Source organism: Passer domesticus, chromosome W, assembly GCF_036417665.1.
Source record: "Passer domesticus isolate bPasDom1 chromosome W, bPasDom1.hap1, whole genome shotgun sequence".
Lineage (NCBI taxonomy): Eukaryota > Metazoa > Chordata > Aves > Passeriformes > Passeridae > Passer > Passer domesticus.
The window spans coordinates 16458805-16485111 of NC_087511.1; the positions used below are offsets into that span (position 1 = coordinate 16458805).

The 26307-nt window shown below is 41.8% G+C and overlaps 1 protein-coding gene and 1 long non-coding RNA gene across 2 annotated transcripts in view; one reads left to right on the forward strand and one right to left on the reverse strand.

Annotated features, from left to right (window-relative positions):
• LOC135289115 (ubiquitin-conjugating enzyme E2 R2-like) overlaps positions 1-26307 on the forward strand; it is a 119696-nt gene that overhangs the window by 69949 nt on the left and 23440 nt on the right. The window contains exon 2 of the mRNA XM_064402474.1: positions 22221-22307. Within this exon, the coding sequence (XP_064258544.1) occupies positions 22221-22307 (87 nt within the window). The remainder of the gene's footprint in view (positions 1-22220; positions 22308-26307) is intronic.
• LOC135289100 (uncharacterized) lies at positions 17630-20942 on the reverse strand. The gene is made up of 3 exons (XR_010351899.1): positions 20855-20942; positions 20692-20764; positions 17630-20389 (listed from the first exon to the last, which is right to left on the reverse strand). It is a non-coding gene; the product is annotated as an uncharacterized LOC135289100 (long non-coding RNA).

Sequence of the window (26307 nt, forward strand, 5' to 3'; positions counted from 1 at the left end):
TCACAGCGCCAGAAACCAGAAGAGAAGCCAGAAGCCCCCCTGCTGGGAGGGCTCGAGCAGCTTGCTCACCTGTGCCATGCATAGACCCACCAGCGCTCGGGGCCACGGAACATCACATCATGCCAACTATGAACGGCCCCGGACTCCAGCAGAGCAAAGCGGAGTTGCCTGCCACCACCAATGGATTACTGTATCAATTACTTTTACACCATTGGCAAATGCTTGTGAGTTTACTGGGGCTGTGGGAGGAGAGCCAAGGGATGGCCCCTTGTCTCCCGATCCATTGAATCCCAGAAGGGACCCTGACAGTATCACAAAGGAGCTATCACTTCCCCTCACCATGCGGCATCGGCTGGAGCTGTGTAGCAGCCCTCCTAGCAGCTTGCTTCCCCCTCCACCTGCCCTCTGCAAAAGCGGAGAGGCAGAGACAGAAGAGGTGGGGGGAGGGGGGAGAGGGAGAGAAGCCATGAGAAGACTTCAGCAAAAGCGGGGGGGGGGGGGGGGGGGGCTGCGGGAGCCACTACGGTACCAAGCGCATGGGTGCGAGCACATGGCCACACTGTGAGACAGTGGCAGGCACCTACCCTCCATCAAGCAGGTCCAGCGCGACACCCGCAGTTCCTCAGTGCCAGCAACCCTGGTGCCGGCACCCCCAACAGTGACCCAAAAGCTCCAGAGCCCAACTGCACCGAAAGCCGACACCCCGGAGGAAGGGAGGGCTCCCGGGCACCCTTCCCCTACACTGAGACCAAAGATCAGGGCATGGGAAAAGCCCCTACAGGAAGAAAGCAGAGGCGAGGGCGGCAGGGGGAGGTGTGCAGAGGTGTCGTGCCATGAGGGTGGCCCCGATGCTTGCCACTCCCACCTCTTCTACAGCAGCCGGAAGGCTCCCGTCTTCTGCAGACCCTCGTAAAATAATACAATGCTAGAAAAAAGACCTAATTAAAGAAGTAACCCCTTCCTCAAGAAAACTGCAGCATTTGCAAAGCCTTGTGCAAAAACAACTACCATCTAAACCTGTCAGTTCTACATATAATCCATAGAACTTTTCTGGCTTTTATTATTCAAATAGCGATTGCTAAACAATTTAAGAAGTCAAAATTGTTATTTATGCCTGTGTTACCACTACCCCAAACCCTTTCACCATACCACTAGCACACATAATCCAGTTAGCTTCTGGAAGAAGACGTACTCAAGCATGAAACAAGAACCAAAATAATTATATGCACAAAAACTGCACAAAAATAACTTCTGGAAATTCTAGCATTTAACTCTGCTAACTAGTTTTAATATTTACACAGTTAAAAATAAGATAAAGGTTTTTAAAGGTGCTTTTTTGGAATTGGTGTGAAATCATGTCAGCTTCAGTTTTCAAAGAAAGATGTTGTTAAATATATTGATGATACATTTACAAAAATTAGTAACATATCACAAAATTGAAATCAAAATTTAAATGTGACCTTGTCTCTTAAGTGTTTATTTTTACTAAGCTTTATACTCAATGCCTAGCACAAACAGGGATCCAGCTATATTATTTAATGTTACTTATATGTATTCCTTTAATTATTCATAAGTTGTTTATGTTAAGAAACTTTTTCAGTAATTATTAATAAAAGTTTGGTTTTAAGACAGTGCTAGGGAAATCCTTCCAGTCAAGTTCCTGGCTCTAGCCAAGCCTTAGACCTGGTTGACAGGGAAGTATGCCATAAATCCCAGGTGTTTTTGTCCTAAAAATAAAGTCAAAAGTCACTTTGACTTGTAAATTTGGTCTTATAAAAGCTGAACCCTCTTTTCGAGGTAAACTTGGAAGCTTTGTTCCAGAAAAAGCTATCCAAGTCCAGCTATGACAGACCCTGGGTAAAGGTAAAGCATTTAGGCATTCATAAGTATTTTTGTTCAGTGGTGTTTATTGTTTACTAGATGTGTTGCTTTACTGTTCATAATAAGTGCATGCTATCTGAATTTAATAGGTTAAATTATGTTCTTATTATAGTTGTTAAGACTGAAAATAGAAGTGAGTACTGATAACCTGTTCAGCTACCACAGCAAACAGAACTTATTTGCCTTGTTATAAACATATCCAAATAGTATAATAGTACTATGCAGTGGAATCACAATCAAAGACTGGAAAATTATCAGCCTAGTTGCTCAGTGCTATGCTCTTTCTGCATTTTCTGTTTCAGTGTCTAAAAACAGAGATACAAATGTAAAAAATCAAATACAGAACACCTATGAATATGCATTTTGGTTGACTAGTGCTCACCAGGTCAAGGCCTGCATGAGCATTGAAACCTTTTAAATTATCCTGTTTAAGTTGGTTTGTAATGTTCAAGTTGTAAGTTGTAAATTTAAAGTAAGTAACCTGCAGCATGCCACCCAGTAACATTGTACCTTTGATAGCTCCTGGACATGACAGTAAAAAACTGATGGGACACACCAATAGCTGGAAAGATTGGGTTTATTAGTTTGGTAAGGAGTTTCATTCTCCTTGTACCATGTTTGTGTCCTTGCAAGGGGCCCCACAGAAAGATAATAAACATGACTTTTATTTTTTAAAACAGAAAAAGTGTAATTATGACAGCATACAAATGGACTGTATGCTTCATAAGAGGAGGAGGGGTTTGGCTACAGAGAGCCAATCCCTGACATGAATGTAAGCAGGTAGCTATTGGTCAGTGAGCTGGGTGGTAACCAATCATAGCCAATCAGGTTCGAACGCGGAGTCTTGAATAGCCTATATAAAGAGCTGTGCACACCAATTAAGGCTCTCTCTGCTGCATGAAACCCTGATGTGTATCATCTCTCCGTCTTCACCATCCGTGACACAGGGAGGCAGGGCATGGGGGTTTTGGTTAGTTCATCACCTGAGATATTTTTCCACTGCTCAGGGAGAGGAGTCCTTCCCCTGTGAGACCGTTGGGTCCTTCCCACGGGAAACAGTTCTCCATTAACTTCTCCAACATGGCTCCAATCTCACGAGTAGCAGTCCTCCCAAAACTGCTGCAACGTGAGTCACTCTTCCATGGGGTGCAGTCCTTCAAGGACAGGCTTCTGCAGCCTAGAAGCAAGGGCCCTCTCTCTCCACCAGGTCTTCTGCTGGACCACAGCTTCCTCCAGCAATCCACCTGCTCCAGCGTGAGCACCTGCCCCATGGGCTGCAGGTGGATCTCTGCATCCCCCATGGACCTGCATGGACTGCAGAGGGACAGCTGCTTCACCATGGTCATCACCACAGGCTGCTGAGGAATCTTGGCTCCGGCGCCTGGAGCACCTCCTCCCCCTCTGTCTTCATTGACCTTGGTGTCTCCATGTTGTTTTCCTTCACATGTTCTCACCTCCTCCTCTGGCTAGGAAAAAAATGTACCCCCTTTGTTTCGATTTTCTTTTTAAATATGTTATCACAGAGGCATTACCAATCTCTCTAATTGGCCCAGCTTTGGCCAGTAGCATGTCCATCTTCAGAGCCATCAGGTATTGGCTCTGCCAGACATGGTGGAAGCTTCTAGCAGCTTGTCACAGAAGTCACCTCTGTGGCCCCCCTGCTACAAAAAAACAGGCCGTGCAAAACCAACACACTTGTTTAAATAAATGCTGGTATGCCAGCTCGAGGAGTGAAGAACTACTGCCTACTGCACTGAGAAAGGCGAAGTTGTGTAACACCAAAGCACCGTATTATGGTTTACACTTACAATGCTATAAATATTCCTTTCCTCTCGCTGCTTATGAAAGAGGGGACTGCATCAAACCCTGCCCTGTTTTTTTAACAGAGCATATGACTGGCTGTCCCTTGAGGAGACCTTTCTTCTTGCATCCAGCCTTGTTTGCATACAAAGAGAATCAAGGCAATTAGTTATTCACTGACTTATAAATGGTGCTTGTTTAAAGAATTGTCTAAAAATAGTTAAAACAGGCTGAAGGAAAGGGTGTTCTTATATTGAATTAGCTTGGACATCACTCAGCAGATTCAAATGATATGGCTTTCTTCACTGAACAGTAAAGCAATGTGCCGTGTTTTGGTAAGTATGCAAATGGGAGAATGAATGAGTTCACTCTGTTAAGTCTGATGCAAGATGTTATGAAATAGACATGCTTTGGTCATGATTACTTGAATTTGAACAACCTAATTTTGAGAAATGACCTGGATAAATCCAAAGTATATCATACTGTCTCATGCTCAGCCATTCCATAGACATGCCAGAGTGTAAATCTGATTCAAGGAAGTAAATTACTTATCCAAGTCATGAATGGTCAAATTATAAGACTGAACAGGATGCTGAAGATGTAGACTAATGCAGTTCCCAGTAATAGAGACAATCTTTTGGACCTTGGAGCCTCGCAAGTGGAAGCAGGTGCCCAGGATATCAATCTTGTACACACATAACTGGAGGACTTCCACACGTATTGCCAGAGATGTGAGTAATGTAACATGATACTTTGAATAAGCAGCCTCAAATATTCCTGCCACTGCTCCAGCAAAACTCTATTTGTAAATAGAAAGAGTTGGAAAATTGCTTTTTCTAAAGTGGGCACAAACAGTTTCTAGAAGAGCTGCATTAGTGTTAGAGATTTATCAATTCAGGTACCAGCATCCTCAGTTGTACCTTCAGTAGGACTATTTCAAGTGCCAGCTTCTCCTCTAAAGCAGACCAAAGAGGAGATGTATGATTTGGAGTAAATTTTAGGTGCAATGTTTCCAAGTGTCATTGGCTCCTTCAACAAGTATTACACACTAAAGGGAGACTTAGGTTTCACACAGTTCACAGAATCACAGAATCACTAGGTTGGAAGAGACCTTCAAGATCATCGAGTCCAACCCATGCCCTAACACCTCAACTAAAACATGGCACCAAGTGCCACATCCAATCTTTTTTTAAACACATCCAGGGATGGTGACTCCACCACCTCCCTGGGAAGACCATTCCAGTACTTTATCACTCTTTCCATAAAAAACTTTTTCCTAAAATCCAACCTGTATTTTCCTTGGCAAAGTTGAAGTTGTTATTCCTATTTTGTCCAAAAGAGGAAGTGAGTGCGTTTGTTCAGGTATAAATGAGAATGGAGTCATCTGTTTCTGCCTGAAAAATAGTCATACTGTCTAATCTCTCTGCATAACACACACCCAGTGAACCTGATTTCAAGCCATACAACTCATATACAATCTGTGGGCAACCACACATTAGCCTAATGTAGGTGGGTGCTTCTGTAATCTGCTTGTTTGCCTGAGCTCTGAGGGTTTTGACCTGAAGTCTAGGGAAAAAATTAAGTAACACTTCTGCATCTTAATGGAGTTAAGAAGTTCAGAGGAGTTCAGAAGTCTAGACCTGTGTGGAAATGCTCTTGTTTTGCCATTATCACCCTGGAACATATTGCTGAGTGCTATAGGTAAAAATTGATTCAGCCAATTTAATAAAAATAAAATAGAATTTATTCGCGACCGATATACAGTCCCAACCACCACCAATCAAAAAAATAGCGCCGACCCCGGGATCGGAGCGAGTGAACTATGATCCGGCCTCTATTGCACTGAATCCCCCTGTTCACCATCGAGACCCAGCAGAGTTCCGTTTTTATACTCTTTTTCTTGCCCGCAGTGGAGTCCCTTTGTCCCTTCCTGGAGTCCTTCATATTCATGTAGTGTCTATTCACTGTCCTGTACTGGACAAAGCCACGTCCAGGAATTGATGCGTATCGGACCCCAGTTCCCAGAATCTTTCATTCAGATGTATGTTCCTTGATGGTCTTGTCTATCTGAGGTGGATATCTACATGGGCCATCATCGCCGGGCATTCTCTTGGTCATGCCATTGGAGAGTGCCCATCTCCTGTGCGAGCTAGGTTTTCTTCGTATGTTAATGATGTACCTCCTCCTTGGCTGTGAGCTGTCCTGTGTGGCAATCACCCCCTCCCCTCAGCTGGCATGATCTTACAGCTTTACTTTATATCACATTAATAAACTTCTATTTCCAGCACAAATTATCCCCTTATCTATAACAATCCCCCTCTTCTTTTATTAATTCGTTAATTTGTGCTGTTTTCTAAAAATATGTACACATATTTATCTTTAGCCCCTTTTTTTCCTTTTATTCTCCCTGTGAGTAGCTATCTATTTCTGGTGAAAAAAAATAAGTAAACATTTATTCAGTCTCATTTTCATTTTCCCATTCCCCCTTGGGTACCTCTTGATACATTTTATATTCCATCCCTTTTCCTTTTACTTGTTTTTCAAATTTGGCCAAAGCATCCGCTGCCCACCTGTGTGGATCTCCTTCCTCGAATTTCATGATGTTAGAGATTGGGTTAGTTTTCCCTGTGGCACATTCTGGGTCTATGGGCATGGCTGCTATTTGCATTCCCTGCACAACTGAATGTATTAGTCTGATAAAACATGGTATCAGGCAGGGTAAGAATATGATTCCTGGTATAGAACAAAGGATAAAGAATATTAATTTTTTCCACCATGCGCCATCAAACAGATTATCCCACCAAGATGCATTTAATATGGAATTCCATTTTTGAACTGGGACATGAGCAACCCTCTTTATTTCTGCTGCCAGACCCCTAATGGTTTCCCTGTAGTCATCTATTTCAATGCAGCATTCTGACTCATTAAATTTAATGCAGACTCCCCCTTCTTCTGCTAACAAATAATCTAGGGCTATCCTGTTCTGGTATACAAATGCCCTCATTTGGGAGTGTTGTTTAGATAACAACTCCAGGGCGTCTGAGGTGTGGTTTGAAACAATCTCTACCACTGCTTGGAGCCTTATTAGCCAATTTAGTAGGTATATCGGGGTTCCATAACCCCAACTCCCATCTTGGGCCCAGGTTGCTGGTCCATAATATTCTATAATTCATTCAGCTGGCCGTTCTTCCCCTCCCCAAGTCTGACTTCCCTCAAAAATAGGAAATTTCTTCTTTATATCCCTCTTTTGTCTTTTTAGAGTCTCATACAAAGGTGCCCCTAGGGAGCCGCTCTCTGACTGGGGTAAAGTAAAGAACACAGGCCTAATTATACCTACAGTACAAGAACCTTTCAATTTCTGAGGCAATTCACTATAAGCTTTTTTCCCACAGATCCAATACAAACCATTAGGAGCCTTCCACTTGCGGGTAATACTTCCTGGTTCATTCCAGTAATCTTTTAATCCTTCTAGAGATTGGTAAGGGTTAGCTCCAGCGGCTTTATTCCAACATAATCCAATTTTATCACTCCACTCACAATTGTTTTCCTTTCCCCGGCTCCAGTACCCCGCCAGGGGTTCTGGTTGCCAAATTTTACTTTTAGTATTTAAATTTACTGCTAGAGTGGAGATACAAGGGGTATATCCAACAACCTTGGTATACTCCCTCCCTTCCCGGCTAATACAGATTGTCCCAATTACCCGTTGGTCCAAAATCCAACCCTCTGGTCGTTGTATTAGTCTGGATATTTTAGTGTTATCCCATTTAAGGAGCTGCTCTGGAGCTAAACTCTCACCTTTCCAAGGCCACTTCTCTGCCAATTTCAATCCTCCACAATTCCAAAAATCAGACCATCTCAATTCTGTTGTCATTTCCTGCATCAAGTCTATGAAAATATTTTTATCCGATGCGGGTAATCCTAAATCATTATATTGTTTTTCTAATTGGTCATATTGTTCACTGAGAGTCCTCAGCCTCTCTTGCTCCACCCTCTTTTTCCTCATTTTGGCCTCCTGTTTCTTTAACTCTTGCGCCACTTGTATTTTACTCTCTGTGTCCAATCCCTCTTTGTTTCGGGAAAAACAAAAGGTCATGTCATATTGTAGACATGCTCGGTCATCATGATCTTCTAGAAGGTCAATGATAACCGGTTCCTTCCTTAGTGGCAACTTATTTCCATATTTTAAATTTCTACCCACCCAGTAGGTCTTCCCACCCATTATACACATTTCCAGTAAATTATTATCATAACACAATCTGTTCACCTGGAAATACCCGACAAATATGGATTCCATCTTACCCCCAGTCCATACTGTCCAATTGCATCTGTTACAAATAGGGATAGGCGCTTGTCTCACCTCTCTTTTATGCTGGGTGTGCTCTGACTCTCCAATCTTAGATGCTGCCTCCTTTGCGTAACAAATCTCCTTTCCATTTATTTTGCAAATCCCATATTGGGTGCCGTTAACAAGACAGTACCTGCTCATTCCATTTTTACTGCAGTTTTCCAAGGCTGGGTGGATCAAAGCCTCCGCTTCGCCCCGTCCGTCCAGGATGATCTGCATGCACAGTCCGCACTCTTTACTGAAAATTGATTCCTCTGGGCTGAGGGGGTGTGCATTAATCCTGAGGCACATGACTAGACTCAGGCTCATCAGGACTTCCCCTAGTTTCATTCCTCTGCCTCTGCCTACACCCACTGGGGTGCTTCCAGCAGCAGGGAAAACCATCTTCTTGGCAGCAGGAATATTCTTCACGGGTATCATACCTAGCCCGAGCCGCGTACCTCCTTTTAAAAGTGCCCCACCTGGATGATTTGACTGTTATGACGCTGCAAGGTACCTTATTCAGTCTCCGGCACTCAAGTCCTATGATTTTTGCTCTGTGCCGCTTCTCTTTCCCCCGGCTAGCTGATGACAAGAGAGGGGGGAACGGAAGGTTCCCCCTGGAGCTCCATTGAATCCCAGCTGTCAGTTGTTTCGGTGCATTATAAAACACAGAGCATGCACACGGGTCCCAGGGAAACTTTATTTGATGGTAAACTTCCCCTTTTCCTCTCCTGGGACCCCGATCAAGGGGCAAGCAAAGACTTATATGTGGGGGCAGGTCTCAGGGGAAGGCACAACTTTCAACAAATCAGGAGAATTGGGAGTAAAAAAACAGGCAGGAATCACAATGTGTGAATCAATAAAATTCCAAGGGAGGAAAAACAGTTTCAGTAAACGGCTAAAGTTTGGAGCAATAGAAACTAGAAACTAGCTGACGAAATAACTGGGAAAAGACGGAGACAAAAGGAAAACAGCACCAAGGAAAACCACCAAACCACAAATCAAACCATAAACGTACTAATAAAACAAAAAGCACGATACAACAGCTCTGGATCTCAGTTTTCCCCTTACCCTGTTTTAAAATAGCCGAAACCACACAAGTGAGTCCGTCTCGATTACCCCCAAATCTGTGAGGAGCGTTAAGATTTGGTTAGTCAGATGCACTTCCCCATCCAAACACTTATCGCATAGACCCTTTGGCCACGCCCCCCTCCTGAAATGTACCACCCAAATCTCGTTACAATATTCCCATCTGAAATGAACGAATGGGTAACAATTACAGTCAGGCTCTGCGCATCTTATTTGGTTGTTCTCAGTCATTTGCTTGGTCGGCGCAAAGTCAATTTCAGGTCCCTGGGTGGAGAGGTAATTTTTCACTCGGGCTCTTCTTCTCACGGTTCGACCTTTACCCGTGAAGCGTGGGTCCAGCCTTTTTCTGCTGTTCGCACAGCTGTATCTGTAGTTAGAAGAACAAGAAATGGCCCTTCCCAGTGTGGGGAGAGGGGGACGTCTCTCCAAGTTTTTATCAGCACTTTGTCCCCGGGTTGGATTTGGTATACAGCGAACCCCAAGGGAATGTTTTGCATTAAAATTCCCTGCTTTCTCAGCTCCTGGAGGTTTTTACTGATGGTTATTAGGTATGGTCGTATCTGACCATCTTCTACTCTCGGGTGTCCTATAGGCATTCTGTGTTCATAGGGCATCCCATACAACATTTCAAAGGGTGACAATCCTGTTTCCGAATTAGGTAGTATCCTAATGTTTAATAAAGCCAAAGGGAGACACTTTATCCAAGACATTTTAGTTTCTAGAATCAACTTGGATAGTTGGGATTTTAAAGTTTGATTCATTCTTTCTACCTGCCCTGAGCTCTGGGGATGCCACAGGGTGTGATATTCCCAGCGGATTCCTAAAGCTTCCGCTAATTGTTTGATAATTCTCAAGGTGAAATGCATGCCCTGATCCGAATCTATGTATTTTATTAAACCGTACCGTGGTATGATTTCCTCTAGCAAACGCTTTGACACTACTTGTGCCGTGGCCCTGGAGCTTGGCAAAGCTTCCACCCAGTGTGTCAGTTTGTCTGCCATTACTAGGAGACATCGGTATCTCCCTACCTTGGGCATTTTGGTGAAATCCACCTGGATTCTTTCAAATGGTCGGTATGCCACTGGGCGGCTATCTGATGCCACTTGTCTCACCCTTGCCCGATTAACCCGTTGACATATCATACACCCTTGTACTTCTTGTTTTGCTAACTCGTAAATCCTTAACATCCAAAAAACCTTAGAAATTGCTCAGTCAATGCTTGTGCCCCCCAGTGAGTTTGTGAGTGAAGCCTCTTTAAGATTTTTCTTGTATATTCTTTGGATAATAATTCCCTCCTGTCTGGCAGCTTCCACTTACCATCCTCTAGTTTTCCCCTGATCTTTTCGTACCCCTCGAGAGAGGAAACACTGAGAGAGGAAAAAACCTCTCTGTCAAACCATGGGCACTACAGGACTGACCTGTGCGCCTACTGGCCCTGTGCTGGTGGGATTGTGCTTGGTTGTGCAACCAGGGAGATAAACAGCTTCAGGAGTGTTCAGGTAGCCTCTCTGCCTAAGGTAAACTTCTTATTCAACTTTCAGCCTTGTCCCCAGCTTTCTGTCCCCAGCAAGCTCTCTACACAAGAGCATTCATTTGAAGCTGGATGCTTCCTGATTCAAGAGCACTGACAACGCATGTTTCTAGCCAGAGCCAGAGTGGTTGTTGCATTGTTCAAACTGAGCAGAACAATTAACTGGACAATACCATGGACCATCCTTGTAGTAAAATGCACTGCAAGAAAGAAATATCTTCTCTAACTCCTGAACTGTTTGAGATCCTAAATGCATGTCCTGGTTCCAGCCCAGATCAGTGGGAGGTGATGCCTAAGATTTTTAGCTTTTTATATTTTTTATATATTTTTAGCTTTGTAGATTGCTAAAGCATGGCTGTAGCTTCTAGTATTTTTCCTTTCTTCCATACATTTAGGAACAAAAAGCTAACCTTCTAAACACATTCCTAAATATTGTTTTGTCTTATTCCAAGAAGAGAGCCAACTACAAGGATGTTCTGGTTTCCAACCAGAATCTGGACCAGACATCACAAAAGTGAGGCAAAAGAAACCTCTGGACTGCTTCCAGTGGGGAAGGACCCCAGGAATTATTACCTAACCAACTAACCTTTTAACTGGACAGTATATGATAAGTATACTAATTGACTAACCTTATAAAAATTGTGGAATTACTATGTGTACCTGAAAGCTTTCAAGTAAAGGTTTGCTTTTATATTCACTCTAACTTTCTTGGGAAGATTTATTCTATTTTCAAGGCATCAGAGGGGACATGGCCAAGACATTGTGTTATTTGATAGAACCTTATGTCATTGCCTGCAGCAGGAGAGGGTCTGTCTGCCATTGTTTTTCATTGTCCTGGGCTTTGTGAGCATTTTGCATGCAAATCACCTTCTCTTTGTATGTTTTTGTCATTAGCATTGTTGCTATTACTGTTTGTTCTCTTATCTCATTGCTGTTTCCAGTAAATTGTTTTTACCTCAATCCATGATTTTCACCTTTTGTTCCTCCAATTTTCAACTCCATCCCCGGAGTGGGAAGGGGGAGGGGAAGTTGGGGGGAACAAGAGAATGGCATCTGGTTTGGGAGAGTTTCAGTGGGGGTGCTGAACTGGGGAATACCATTTCTAAACCACAACAATGCAGCTGACTTCTGCAAGCTATTTCAATCTCTAGATGAGTAGCATTGCCATTAGCAGGTATTGTCATGAAGGCTAGCACCTCCAGACTGAACTTCTAGGTTATCAAAGGGAGGCAATATTGAAAAAAATATATATTTTGAGTACTGTTAGAAGAAAATTGTTTGATTTCCAGGCACTGCTTGTTCAGAGCAGTTTTATTTACTTGGATACCTTGAGAAATGGCCCAGGCAACAGGAATGTGAATGTATGAGATCATAAGAGCTTGAATGCAAACCAGCTTAACAGTGCTGTACTAAATCCCTCTCTTATCATTCAGCTCAACCCTGTCTTCATGTCTATTGTTAGTATACAAGGTATGATTAGTGTGGAACAAGAATGGGCTTCTGCTTGTCAAACCAGTCTCTGTGTAAGTTAACCTTGCTCTTTCCCCAGCAGCCTCTCTGAAGTGGGCAGATAGGATGGATTCATCATTCCTACCCTTGCTGCCTAAAACCTGGTGATCTGGGTTTTGTTAGCTTGAGAAGAAATCAGTGTTGGACTATAGAAGTGTCATATACAGCTATGCTGGAATAACTACTGAATTTCTTGACAGCTGAAGCTAGAATGTAGTTCTGCCAGTGTTAGTGGTCCCTGCTGAGAGGGAGATGATATTAATATATGTGTCAAGTCACTGTAGTAGTTATTCATACTGACTGAAGCAGGATTTAATTCAGTGGTTGGTTGATTCAAAGGAATCTACTCCACAGTAAGGTACTGTAAAGTAAAGCACACCTTTGTTGGCCCAGCTGAGGGGAATATGCAGCATGCAGGGGTTAACAGCACACCTCCATGTGCATGTCCGCTGTGCTCATCTTACAGAGGTTATTTATACATTTACAAGTTCGACATCCACCCTTATTTAGTTCATTTATGGGAAAGTTACATTCTTAAGGGTTGGGGTCTTACATAACTTGTAATTTCCTTATCTTAGGGTTACAAACACGGTGCACTATTCTTATCTAACACATTAATCACACACCTATTTTGCTAATACACACTTAATTTTACTGTTACACACTTTATCGCTATATTAGTTATACTTCATCTATAATTGTGTATTGATTATGTTCCTATTCTCTATTACATATAAAAATTACATTTTTCTACCCTTTGCGACAGCTCTCCCATTTGTCATTAAAACAGCAGTTAGCATGCTTCTTCCTTCTTATCACTTAGCACACAGGGGCTAAGCCCTTGTTCTGCAGAAAAGCGGATAGTTAGACACATTGGTTCGCATTCCTTTTTCTTATCATCTTAGTCCACTTGGGTTTGTTTTTTTCAAAAGCAGTTAGGTTTAGGCGTAGCATCTAGCATGCTCTTATCATCATAGCCCCTTCCAGGGCTAGGCTTCTTGTCTTGCAAAAGCAGCTTGCTCTGCAGAAGCTAAACACTTAACTTTTACTAATCTATACTTTATATTAAAGTGCTTATGTTAAAGGAGTCCTGTGTTTCATATGCTAAAGAAGTCCTGTGTTTCAGGTAAAAACATTTAGGTTTGTATTTTCAGTCAAATAGCATGGTATCTAGTAAGACTTTTATTTTTTTTGACATATAGATTTCACTATGGCTTTGCCCTATCCAAATAGAAGAAAAATAGCAAATTGATATAAGGGTCTCCTCGAGCCAGGTCTTATAAGCTCTTGGAGATTTATATCACACCTGAGATAGCTCAGCCACCTCAGATGGCATAAAATCAGCAGGATGGCTCCTGTGGCAGTGTTGGAAACAGAAAAGTTTTAATAAAAAGCAAAATAACAAAGCTCTTTACAGAGAAAAACTGAGCCAGGGCAAGAGGTTTTTGCTCCTGATAAAACACCTCACAAAAGCAATTAATTCCTTTGTTCTCTTCTTTTTCTAGTGAATTGATTAGGTGGGACTTTTTGGCTTCTGTCCAATTTGCTATCCTTAAGTTTGAGGTGAAGTCCCCAAGGTCCTATGAGGTGTCTTTTTACCTAATTGAGGAGAGAAACTTCTGGGCTTTTTTCCTTTTTTAGGAGACAAAGGATAATTTTTTCACTCTGTCAACAGGGGGCACATTCCTACAACAAACCAGAAGTACAGGTACTAATAAGGATGCCAGGAAGTAAGGAAGTAAAAGAGGAAACAAAGTGACTGTGCTGGTAGCAATATTCTTAAAATATGTGTTAGTGTAACTTAAAAGTTGAAGTTCTTGTGCAGTAGCTGTAAATGCCTATAAAGGGCTGAATCTTCTTCCAGGATGATCTATTTGTTACCAAATATCTGAAATATCAGAATCAGACTCTCTGACACTAATATTGTGTTAAAGAGGGCATAATTTATTCAGGCCTGAGGTGCATGCAGGGGATTCTAACCTAATGTGTGTTGCTATTGAGTAAGAAAGCGGCACAAACTCCAAGAAGGCTGATTTGCACAACAGCAGCTTTAATACAAAAAACTCTTTTTATAGACAGTTCCGATACATTCCACTTGATTGGCTAATTACCAAAACCACTTTCCTCACAAACAGTCTTTGAGAAGAACAGAAAAACAGTAAGAAAACACCACCTGCAGGTTGTTTATAATAACAAGTTATCATCATTTCTCTACAACTCCCCTAAAAGTCTCACAAGTCCGCTGTGAGAAAACTTATCTCGTTTTCTCGCTCTCTGACCAGGTTGTCACATCCACAAATGTGGACACATGATTCTACAAGAGGGTTACTTATATACAATCACTACATGCATAGTACAATTTACCTATTATCATAAATCCCACCGCATGTTCCCAGAGATTCAGTCCTTTGTTTTGTCTATCACTGCATTCTTGGTCCAGATGTCTTCCTCTTATCTCCCAACTGTCCTTGCTGGAAGCAGCTTTCACAGGCCTTGTTTGCTAAAAGTTTCACAGGCACAGTAAAAACTGAATGAACCATTTTTGTATCAATTCCCCCCTTTGAAACTTTAAAAATTCCTCAAGGGCATTTGATAAGTTTAAATTCAATTTCTATCTATAGTCGCATACATCCTCACGAGATCATAATTGATTATTCTATGAACACAGTTAACAAGACTAGTAGTTCCTACAATAATTACTACAATAGCAATTATAATTATGATGGTTTCTAGTATTCCAGCCAGCCATCATCACAGCAACTATCCCCCTATTTCTTGAAGAATTTTATTAAGCCAATTAGTTTCAAAGGCCTTTGGGACAGCCTTTCTATCTTCAGCAGCTTGTCACATTTTGTCCTTAAGAAGGCCATCTCCCCTTTGCCTACATCTCTCCTTCTCATCTAAATGGTTGGTGATGTTTGCTTTTGCTATTGCATTATATTGCATTCCTCAAGGAATAGGTTCCCGAGCTAAACCAGGGATAGGGAGGCAGGCTGTAATGATGGACAGATTGTGCATCTTACCTTGAATTAAAGTAAATATCAAGTTTTCTTAAACCCTCCCCACCTAAAGACAAAAGACTCCCATAAACATTAGCCTATACATTTCACTACTTGTCTACAAATATCTTTCAAGTTTTCATCTGCAGAGGTCCAATGTTTTCCACCGTCCAGTCTGAATAAAGAGCCTTCTTAATTCTGGTGTGATGAATCCAGGAATTAAGTCCTTTCACTTTCACTGCCATTCTTGTAGTCACCAAAATTAGATAAGGTCCTTTCCACTGTTTCTGGTGTATACTTGATCTCTGGGATGAAATGAATGAACTGGGGTCTAGGGTAATAAATTCTAAGAGAAAGATAAACCTTCCAATTAATTTCCCCAACAAAATCGCTTACCAAGTTGCTACAGCATTTTTAATACTAAATGAGGTCCTCTATCAGATGACCTCCTTATAGGCACTCCAAACCCTGATGACTTCCCTAGCCTTGTTGGTGTGGCAGGGAAAAGCTTACGGACACCTGGAAAACATATCTACCAACACTAGGAGATACTTGTATCCTTGTTGATGTGATAGCTCAAAAAACTCAATTTACCAGTAAATTTATTTTGGGCTTTTAGATAATTAGCTAATTTTAAATCTGCCTGACCATACCCAAGATTAACTTCTGGAAGTGAAATAGCTTTCTCAGGTATTAATGCCAGGATACCTTGTTGTGCAACCTCTCATGCAGTATTATCTGCAAGTCTATTTCCTATGCAAATTTGGGAATTCCCACATTGGTGTGTTAATCAGAAATCCTTGTGTTGTTGAAAGACCTCTTTCTGTCCATATAGCTCCATGGGTATGATCAATGCTAAAAACATATTTTGAGTCAGCCCACATATATTTACTCTTTTTCCAGCTGCCAATTCCAGGGCCTTTCATGATGCTGTGAGCTCTGCCCTTTGTGCTGAGGTGTCCATGGACAGCGGTGCAGCTTTTATTACCTTGGTTATCATGACTACTGCATAGCCAGCTCCTCGTTTTCCATCTTCCACCAAGCTACTTCGGACTGTAAAGAACTCTTATCTCTGGGTCATCAGTGGGTGTGTCTTATAGGTCTGATTGACCTGCATCTGTAAGCAATCATGGGTTAGTTGCTCTTCTTGCATCAGGCTGTTTAGGAACACATAAACTCCACATCTTCTTACTCTATTAAAACAGTCAGATATTTCAGCATACAGCTTGGGGAAAGGCAATGAGCCCCGCATCCCTGGCTAAATCGTCAAGTTGTTTTGAAAAGTACCCTGTAGGCCTCTTGAAGTCCTCTACCTTCTGACCTAGAACTCCAAGGGCCTAGTGCTGTCATTCATGTACAAAAAGCTCAAAAGGCTTTGTTAGACATCAGGGCTATCTTTAAGTTACAGATTGCATGTTCACTCTCAGGCTTTCTGGGGCATCCTTAATTTGAAACCATACCTCCCAACAATGCTGTTAAATCTTGGCCAGTCTCAGGTTGGGGTATCTGGCAGATGGCCTCTTTTCTGTGTGTTCCCAATTTCTGCTGTCCGGGAATTATTTCAAACCCTAGGTAGGTAACTTGCTGTTTCATTATTTGAGCTTTTTCCTGAGGTACTTTGTCGCTTCCTTGTCCTGGGACATTTAGAAGACTGATAGTCAATTCCATGCACTTTTCCTTAGTTTCAGTTGCTAGTAAGATGTCATCAATCTACTGCAGGACCAATCCTTTGGGATTCTCCCTCTTCCAAATCTCTAATTCTTTTACCAATTGATTCCCCAAAAATTGGTGGCCTAATTTTAAATCCTTTTGGTAATACAGTCCAGGTAAGCTGAGTCTTCTGACCAGTTCTGGGATTTTCCTATTCAAAGTGTGAAAAACACATTCACTCTCCTGTGAAAATTTAAAAAGTTTAATAAAGGACAATAGGAGACAAGGACCATAGAGCAAAGGTTATTACAGCCAGGTGCATCTTGGCACTCAGCCAAGACCACACATCTTTGCGGATACCACTTAAATACCTTTTCCTTTAAATCAGCCTGTTGCATATTCATAGACCCTTATGCATAGTAAACTTTTCCCCAAACTAGTTTACATGTTCCAATAATTGTTTAGCATATCTCCTCCTTGGATCTGCCTTTTTAGAGCATGCTTATTCCTTGGTTATGGTTTTAGTCCATTCTTATCACCTCCAGTTTTTGGGCCTTGGTCCTCACTGTCTTCAGATGGTGAGTGCTGATAGTTGGCATATCTGTAGCAGGTGTCTTCTTCATATGTTCATTGGATGCTATCCCATCCAAGCAGGCATTTTAACACAAGCATACTTATATCAGCTATTTCACTACTACGTCTAAGCTTAATTAACAACAGAAATAAAAACTATATCTTTATAACAAAGTTACTTTAACACTACACATATAAAATCCATTTTAATATTTGCAAAAAGCAAATATTATAATATGTATCTATAACAATAGGCAAAAATGCCCTAACTTTACTTACTGAGAGGTATGCAAAAGAAGGCATCCTTCAGATTTATTACTGTAAACCACTGATGACATTCTGTTAACTGGTAAAATGGATGTGTTATATTCTGATTCACACTCTATCACTAATCCAAATTCCCTGAAATTCTCTATTAGACTCTGGATCTCCCTTCACCTTCTAATTTTAAAGGATATTGTTTCTGCCTTACCGGTTTTGATCCAGGTTTTAGGGTAACCTAACATGCAGGGGATTCTAACCTAACATGGACACGTGATTCTACAAGAGGGTTACTTATATACAATCACTACATGCATAGTACAATTTACCTATTATCATAAATCCCACCCCATGTTCCCAGAGATTCAGTCCTTTTTTTTGTCTATCACTGCATTCTTGGTCCAGATGTCTTCCTCTTATCTCCCAACTGTCCTTGCTGGAAGGCCTTTTTCCTCTGCTAAAAGTTTCACAGGCACAGTAAAGATCAAATTAACCCTTTTTTTATCATGTTGAGTATAGAGTCAGGGGAGTTTATTCTTTTTCTAGGGACTATAAGCATGATAGTTATAAACTGGGGAAGGGGGGGAAATGGGTTGATCACTGTCATCTCTACATACTGAGTGTGTTCAGTGGTGTCAAAGAGCTATGGTGATCAGGAAGCTAAAATCAGGACACCAAAATAAGATTTCTTCAGTTTAAGCTCAGCTAGAGGAGTTAAACATAAAGTGAATGCAGTAATAGTAGGGTACTTGTAGGCGGGTCTTTACTCCTCCTAAATTAGTTTGTGTCATGTAACTGACCTAACAACAAGCTGCCCTAAAACTCTGACACTCTAGTATCTAGTAGCCTGGCTGAATTAAGCTCAGATAGCTGATTTGCCTTACATCAGTGAAATTGTGGGATGTAAATGGTTCTGTGAGCTACTGCTTTATTTAAAAAAAAAATAAATTTGTTGCCTAATTTGGTCTTTGTGTCTCAACATAAAATTGAGCTTTTTAGTGAAAAAACTGATCTGTCATCATGTCTGCTGCTGCATCTTTCACCTTTTTTTTTGTAGAATACACAGGCTCAGCTTAAGCGATTAGCAGAAAAAATAGACTCTACAGCCTGATATAGTTATGAAGTGGGTATGTATTGTCAGCGCGCGGCACAAGTGAGATAGCTCTCGTGAAAACTTGTACCCCGAGCCTCGGTCTGACCCACATCTTTATTCACAAAGATGTTCTATATGCATTACATTGCACAACTTTTTTATGCATATTCAACCCCTGTCCATGCCTGTCCTCGCCTGGCATGGGAATTAGATCCACGCCCTTCTGGGCATGCGTTGGTTGCTGTGGTGGTCGCATGGGGGTCTTTGGTGGTCTCTGAAGCCGAAGGCTGTGGTCTTCCTCATGACTGAACTTTTGAACTTTTCTCCTTTGTGTGTGCGCTGTGGTCCCTTGGTGCTTATCTGAGTACGTCTGTCGGTTTTGATCAGCTTGGAGACATAGGAGCTCCTTTATCTAGTTTTTTGCATTCCTTGGTCTTCTCTTGGTATTGTCCTTTATCACAAGAAGCTTCAGAAATTTGCATTTTCTTATGCTCTTTGTACCATGGTAGAAGATTCTTAAGTAAAAAGTTAAAATTCAACACATAATTCTATAAGCTAAAGTTAAAATGCTTAATTCATGTTGCTAACTTAAGCGAACCCCAAAACCTCCATTTCACTGTCAAGAAAACTTAGTTAGCTCAACCCTGAGTTTTGTTGTCTCTTGTATTTTTAATCTTAGTCCTTGGGTTGTTTTTATTATGTGTTGGATCACGTGAAACTGCATGTAAGCACAGTAATGGGCTTTCCTAGGAAAACCCCAGTGGTCCGGAGGAGTCTGCAGCTTATACAATGCAAGCACTTGAGCTGAAGTGAATGTGTTCTGCCCTGGGTAAATCTTTGCTCTGCTCCTACTGTAGGGTGGCATGTAGAGCTAGATATGTCCTTGCTGCCATAGCCATAGACACTCTCTTCTGTGGTGGTGTGGTGACGAGGCATTTGTTTGCTTCTCTTGGAGCCATGCCATTTGTGTAGCTGACCTTGAACTGTGGGCTAGGATTGTTTATACAGATCATAAATATTTTGGTTGTGAGGGTGCTGTGGCAAATGACTGAGGCAAGGAGTCAGTGGTGCTGTAACACACCAACATAGAGTCAGTATCATGATCAGGCATGTACAGACTGTAAAGCCACATGAGCTTCTGAATTTGTTTCATAAAGGTGAACAGAAAAACCTTTTCCTGTGTATCTGGCACTCTGGACTCCTAAAATTTGGGTTGCAAGGCAAAAGCATATGCCAGTCTAAGTAAAACAGTAGCCAGGTTATCAATGGCTCTAATCCAATCTGTTTGCCTGGTCCTGTTTCTCAAAGTAAAAGTTCCCATAGCTTATCCTCTTAACCAAGGTCAGCACCCTGCATCGAAGTTGCATGGTTAGGTGCTTAAATGGAAGAGGGTGAACCAGGATTCTGATCTCATTTTATGTGACCTGCTTTTGGGGTCTCTTTTTGTATTCTCAGTTGATTGTGAGCCTAGCTGTGGTGCAGGTGCCAGGAGATGCTTCTCTGGAGATGGCACATTAGACTGGTGGGACTTTCTTGGTGGGTTGAGCAGTGCCAAGGGAAGGATCTGCGCTCCACAGTGCAGAAAGTGGTCTGTGAGTCCTCCTTTGAGGGGACCATTTTTGGCATTAATCACTCCAGATTCAACTTGCTTTCCTACTGGCTGGCTCTTCTAACTGCTGTGAATGACAGGACAGCACAAGGAAGTTAATATTCAGTGCTGGGACCTCTGCAGCCTTCCCACAACTGACTTGGCTCTGAGAGTCTAGCCCCACATTTGCCTACTAACCTGAGAGGCATGGGAAGGTAATTTTGCCATCATTTCCCATTGATACTTGGTTCATCAAGTTATGCTGATTCATTAAACAAACAGATGGTATTCAGACTCGGAGAATGCTTTTGGTGGCAAGAAATGTAGTATTAGGAACACAAGTAGATGGACCAGTGTCCCAGTTTGAGACAAATTTAGGACGAAACATACCGAAAGGGTGTCTTCTCTGAAGAAGGCAGATTTCAGCAACCCCTCCTCCACACAAGGTTCAGAAAAAATTCCCCTGGAGAAAGTGGAAAAAAAAACCCCTGTTAATTTAACAAGCAGGGTGTTCACAAGCATGAATAGAATGAATAATGTGAAATAATAAAACCTCTCGCTGCTCTGAAGCAATAGTAAATTCAGAGTCCTTCTGTGGTTCGTGGTTCAGAGTCCTTCTGTGGGTGTGCCTTGGCTCTCTCTCTCTATCTCTCCCCCCCCCCCCCCCCCCCCCCCCCCCGGTGCTGGGCTGCAGAGTTCCAGCCAGTGTGGTGTGGGAAGGGGGCCCCAAGCGATGGTGTTCCAGACCGGAGAACAGCTGAACAGTTCTAGAAGAAGAAAAAGCCACAGTCCCAGGAAAACATTTTTGCTTTAGCTACTAGAAAAACTAGATAAAAGCAAAGAGGAACTCTCCATCTCTCTTCCCTGCTGCAGGGCTGAGAACTGGAAGAAAAACCCAGACCCTTATCTCTGTTTTTAAACACAGCAGGGTTAGGAATTTCCACCACTTTCCCCCCTTCTCTCTTCAAGCTCGCTTAAAGGCACAGGACTTCTATCTGCCATAAAGCAGACAGTAGGGGATACAATACAGCATCATAAAGTCACTCTAGGACCACCAGTTTAACTCGCACAAGAGGCAAAAAAACCCCAACCCTTTAGATCTCAATTGAACAGGTCTTCAATAATTTTTAAATTTTTTTTCCCACACAGAAAGAGTAAAAACCTTTGCACTGACAAATGTAGAACAGGTCTTAATTGGGATACACAAGACAGATGATGGACCTTGGACCTAGCTAGCATGAGATTTGATAACAGGATGCCTTGGCAAGAACAAACAGCTTTCAAGATTGAAAGAAGATTAAATCAGACTGGTTTATGGGAAAAAGAAAATTACATCAACTTTTGCAAGCAAGAGATATTTAAAATGTATAAGTTTGTTTATGTGATGATTAACCCAATCATTGTAGTTAAACATTACTAGCCTTCCTAGAATAAGTATATAAGCAGTTGTACTTCACAATAAATTTAGATTCTTTGACCATCTCACAGAGTCCCCATCTTTCTCCAATCACCGATAGTCTTTTCACCTTAGCAAGTTTTTTTATCCTGCAAGTGTTTTGAACCTAACAAGAGTGCAATTATATCTTGAACTCTAGCTTTTCAAATCTAGTTTATTCTGTTGAACAACAGTTGTTGGATAGTACTTCTTGAATTAGGATTTGGTAAATTCTTTATGGATTGTTTTCTGAGTGTTACCAGCCCAAGTAAGGCCTGGTGTTTAGATTTTTCTTGTTCAATTAATATTTTCCTCGTAAGAAATTGTGTAGAGTTATACTGTGGGTCCACATGGGCACTGATATATAAAACAAGCTATTTAATGGACTTAATGGAATTTTTTTTCCCATGTTTTTCACTGCAATGATTGCTTGTTGATCTTTTTGTTCTGTTTCATAATTTAAATATTTTGCTTTATTTTCCAGGCTCACATTAAATTTCCTATTGACTATCCATATTCACCACCTACCTTCAGATTCCTGACCAAAATGTGGCACCCCAACATTTATGAGGTAAAGTGGCTTTTAAGCTAATTTTTTTTTTTTCTAGTATGTGAAAAGGTTTCCTGTGTCCTTAATTTCTGGAAGTATTGAAGGTACTAAACATCTCTAGCCATAGCTAAAGAAATTAGCTGTTTGTGTTTAAATGTCAGCTTCATGGTTGCAGAGTTAAATCTAAATATTGTAGGAAACGCTGTTTCTGTAGGCAGGGATGGAGCCTTTCTCATACCTGCAAGTGCAGCAAGCAGCCCCAGCTGAAGCATCATGTCATGGGTGTTGGCAGTTTTAGGGTATTCTTGGATCCCCATAACTGGTGTGTGGAGTCTTGCTGTACTGGGATACTTAGACAACTAGTTGTTTGTACACCTTCCAAGTACACTTTTATTTTGAGTGCATCCTACAAAATTTTGTGATGAGACAAGAAATGTTGGGAAAAAGTCTCCTGCAGCAGTCAGCCTATGATAAAGGGGTTTGGACTTGGGGTGCTCCAACTGCAGAAAGAACCAGAGCTGGAGTCCAGCTTCAGGAGTCATGCACAGCCTTGTCACCCTAAGACCAGAGTGAACAGATACCATTTGACTTAATGTCTGCTAATCAATTTGAAGAGGCCCTTAGTTCAGTGCATATATGAGTGGTGTTCAGAGTGTAACACTGGGCCATCAAGTCCATGATTGGATCATGGTAAAACTACATAGCAAGTTCAGGAGAATGATTTTATATAAAAGTTTTTTAGAAAGAAGTACTCCCTAGCTTGAAAACATTTTCTTCATGATACTAAGTGTGGGCTGCTTGAAGAGATTTAAAGTTGTCAAGAACTGTCTTAGGTTGGAAATGGGGGTGTGTATTCTATTCCCATCTGTTACAAGTGTGGCAGTTATGTTAATTAGGCAGTTTTCTTTATCTCTTCCACAACCAATCCTCGCTCCTGGGAGATATCTTCTCTTAATGGGCTGTTGAGTGTCACTGCGTGACCGATAAAAATTTCATCATCCCATTGGGAGATGCTCTGCCCAGGGGAAGGAGCCAAGTATTCCTACCTGGATATAATCAGACATTTGGAACAACAGAGACAGCCTTTTCCCACTGGATTCCCAGAGGAGCAGCTGTCTTCTCCACTGGATTCCCAGAGGAAGATCAGGCCCATCTACACCACCACCAGACCTTCAGAGGAAAACTACACCCTTCTACAGGATCACTGCTTCAACAGAACCACATCTGTCACTCCAGGAGGACAGCAGCCACCATTTAATAGGACTGCTACCAACACCCTGACCCACAGGGTGTCAGGTCATATTCTGACTCTCTCAGTGTTGGTTTGTTTTCTGGGGTTATTTTGTACTATTGCATTTTTTTTTTGGTTTTTTTAACTTTCCTAGTAAAGAATTCCTATTCCCATATCTTTGCCTGAAAGCCCCTTAATTTCAAAATTATAATAATTCAGAGGGAGAGGGTTTAGATTTTTTATTTCAAGGAAGGCTTCTGCCTTCCTTAACAAGCACCTGTGTTTTCAAACCAAGACAGTGAATGCTGGTATAAGGGTGGCTCTGAGAACTTGTAAGTCATCTCACAGAGGGCTGCACGAGGCAGCAAGCCAGTGGGGCCTGGAGAGGCCAACATCTGCTGTCTGGCCCCAGGCCCCATCTGCACTTCCATCTCATCTGGCATTGAGACCCCATGATCATCTGGAGTTAACTTCAGTGAAGACTGTCAGCTGTGGTAGATACTGCTATAGCAGTCCTGCAAACGACTCATGTCAGAGTGCTATTACTGATGAAGAATTAGTTTTACAGGCATCTTAAAGTGTTTCTAAATGGTAGGCATTATGGAACTTTAAATCTATCTTCAGGTCATAGCACTGTTAGTAGATTGATACAGACTGAGGATTATGTAGCTGTATGGGTTCCATATCCTACCAAAATATTCTTCCTCTTGCATGCTGGAAGGGATTTTAAGTGAAACCTTCAGAGAGCATCTCCTGCTTTTTCACCTGACATTTTAAACAGCTGTGTCCTAGGGAAGCAGTGTAAGTCTGCCCCACACCATCTGTTCAACATCCTTGTGTCCTGAGAGAAGCATTGTTGTAATACCTGAGCTAGTAGAGTGTGCTAAACCCTTCAATTAAAAAATTCCTGGAACTAACTCAGCTACCAGTGATGTGGTGGGTTGACCTTTGCTGGATGCCTGGTGCCCACCAAGCCACTCTATCATTCCCCCTTCTCAGCTGGACAAGGGAGAGAAAATAAGATGGAAAATGACTCATAAACTAAGATAAGACAGTTTACTAAAGCAAAAGCAAAAGGTTGCACACACACAAACAAAGAGAAAAAAAAGAATTTTATTCTCTGTTTCCCATCAGCAAGCAATGTCTAGCTGCTTCCCGAGAAGCAGGGCTTCAGCATGTGTAGCAATTGGCTGGAAGGCATTGTAAAATAATGAATGCTCTCCTGTTCCTCTTCCCTCCCTTATCTTTTATATCTGAGCTGATGTCATATGGTATGGAATATCTCTTTGGTTAATTTGGGTCAGCTGACCTGGTTGTGTCCCCTGCCAGGATATTGCCCTCCCTCACCCTACTGATGGATGGCAGAATGTTGAAGAGACAGTGCTGATGCTGTTCCAGTATTGCTCAGCAGTAGCCAAAACACTGGTGTGTTATCAGTACCTTTCCAGCTACCAATGTAAAGCACAGCACTCAGAGGGCTGCTATGGGAAAATGAACTCCAGCTCAGCTAAACCCACTATTATTCCATTCCAATATTATTCCACTCCACCCCTTATTCCATACCATTTGTTTCATACTCATATTTGACATAATTAAATACATATATATCTTAACTATTCCATTGTATTTAATACAAATTACTGAAATCCTTTCTTACCAACTCTTACAACACAATCTATGTTTTAAAACCATCTCTATACCAAACATACAGATTTATACATTTTCATTTACTACTATTCCCTGTCTTTTCACAGATAGATATTATTTTTCCCATTCCAATTTTAATAGATTTTTCAGATACTTATACAGTCAAAACCCATAGAAATCCATTGGTTCAATGTTCATTGGCCTCAAGTTATGCAGTTCTTAGTATTTGGTTTCCTATTGGCTACCGATCTCTTTGCCTCCATGCTAATTAGGTCCTCATTCTTATCTCTCTTTTCCCAGATCAGGTGTCTCTGACCATGCCAGGGGTCATGTGTCGAGTTGGTGGTCGTAATATTTGTTGATGGTCATTATCTTTTGTGTATCTTCTGTGCTACTCCCAGTCTGTTGAGATGTTAAGCTCATCAGACCTCACCTGGTGGACCAATCCCTTGAAAAGAAATTTCAATTCCCTTCCCCCATAGCAAGAGTGAGCAAAATTGACTAAAGCTACATAAAACATTTTAACTTTTGTAGCATTTCCAACAGCATGGCTTACAGGGTGTTTCCAGCCAGCCAGTTGTTGCCTCCACCATGGGGAGTATGTAGCTCTTGCCTTGGCATATTCATGGCAGTGGTCCAATGTAGTCAATTTGCCAGGTCTCACCACATCAGAAACCCTGCCAATGCCCTCTGTTCCAAGGAGATTCTACTCATGTGGCTGGTTTGATTGCAGCATGTTTCACATTTCTGAATAACTTGTGTGATGGCCTCCATGGTCAGGTCCACCCCTTGATCACAAGCCCATCTGTATGTGGCATCTCTTCCTAGAGCCTTTGGTGGCTGAGAAAAATGGTGGAAGGAATAGGAGAGCTCACATTATCAATAAGTGGCTCAAGGGTTGGTGTCATTGGCAGAATTTTAGATTCTTTGATCATGGGGCAACTTTTACGGCACCTGTCCTGCTGGAACTGGATGAACTCCATCTCTCTGTTAAGGGTAGAAGGAGTTTAGCTTGTGAACTGGCAGAACTTGTTGAGAGGGCTTTAAACTGGGTTTGAAGGGGGAAGGGGATGAAGTTGGGCTCTCTGGAAGCAGGCCCAAGGGTGGTAAGCCTGAGCTAGGGGTGAAATCAGTAGCCCAGCT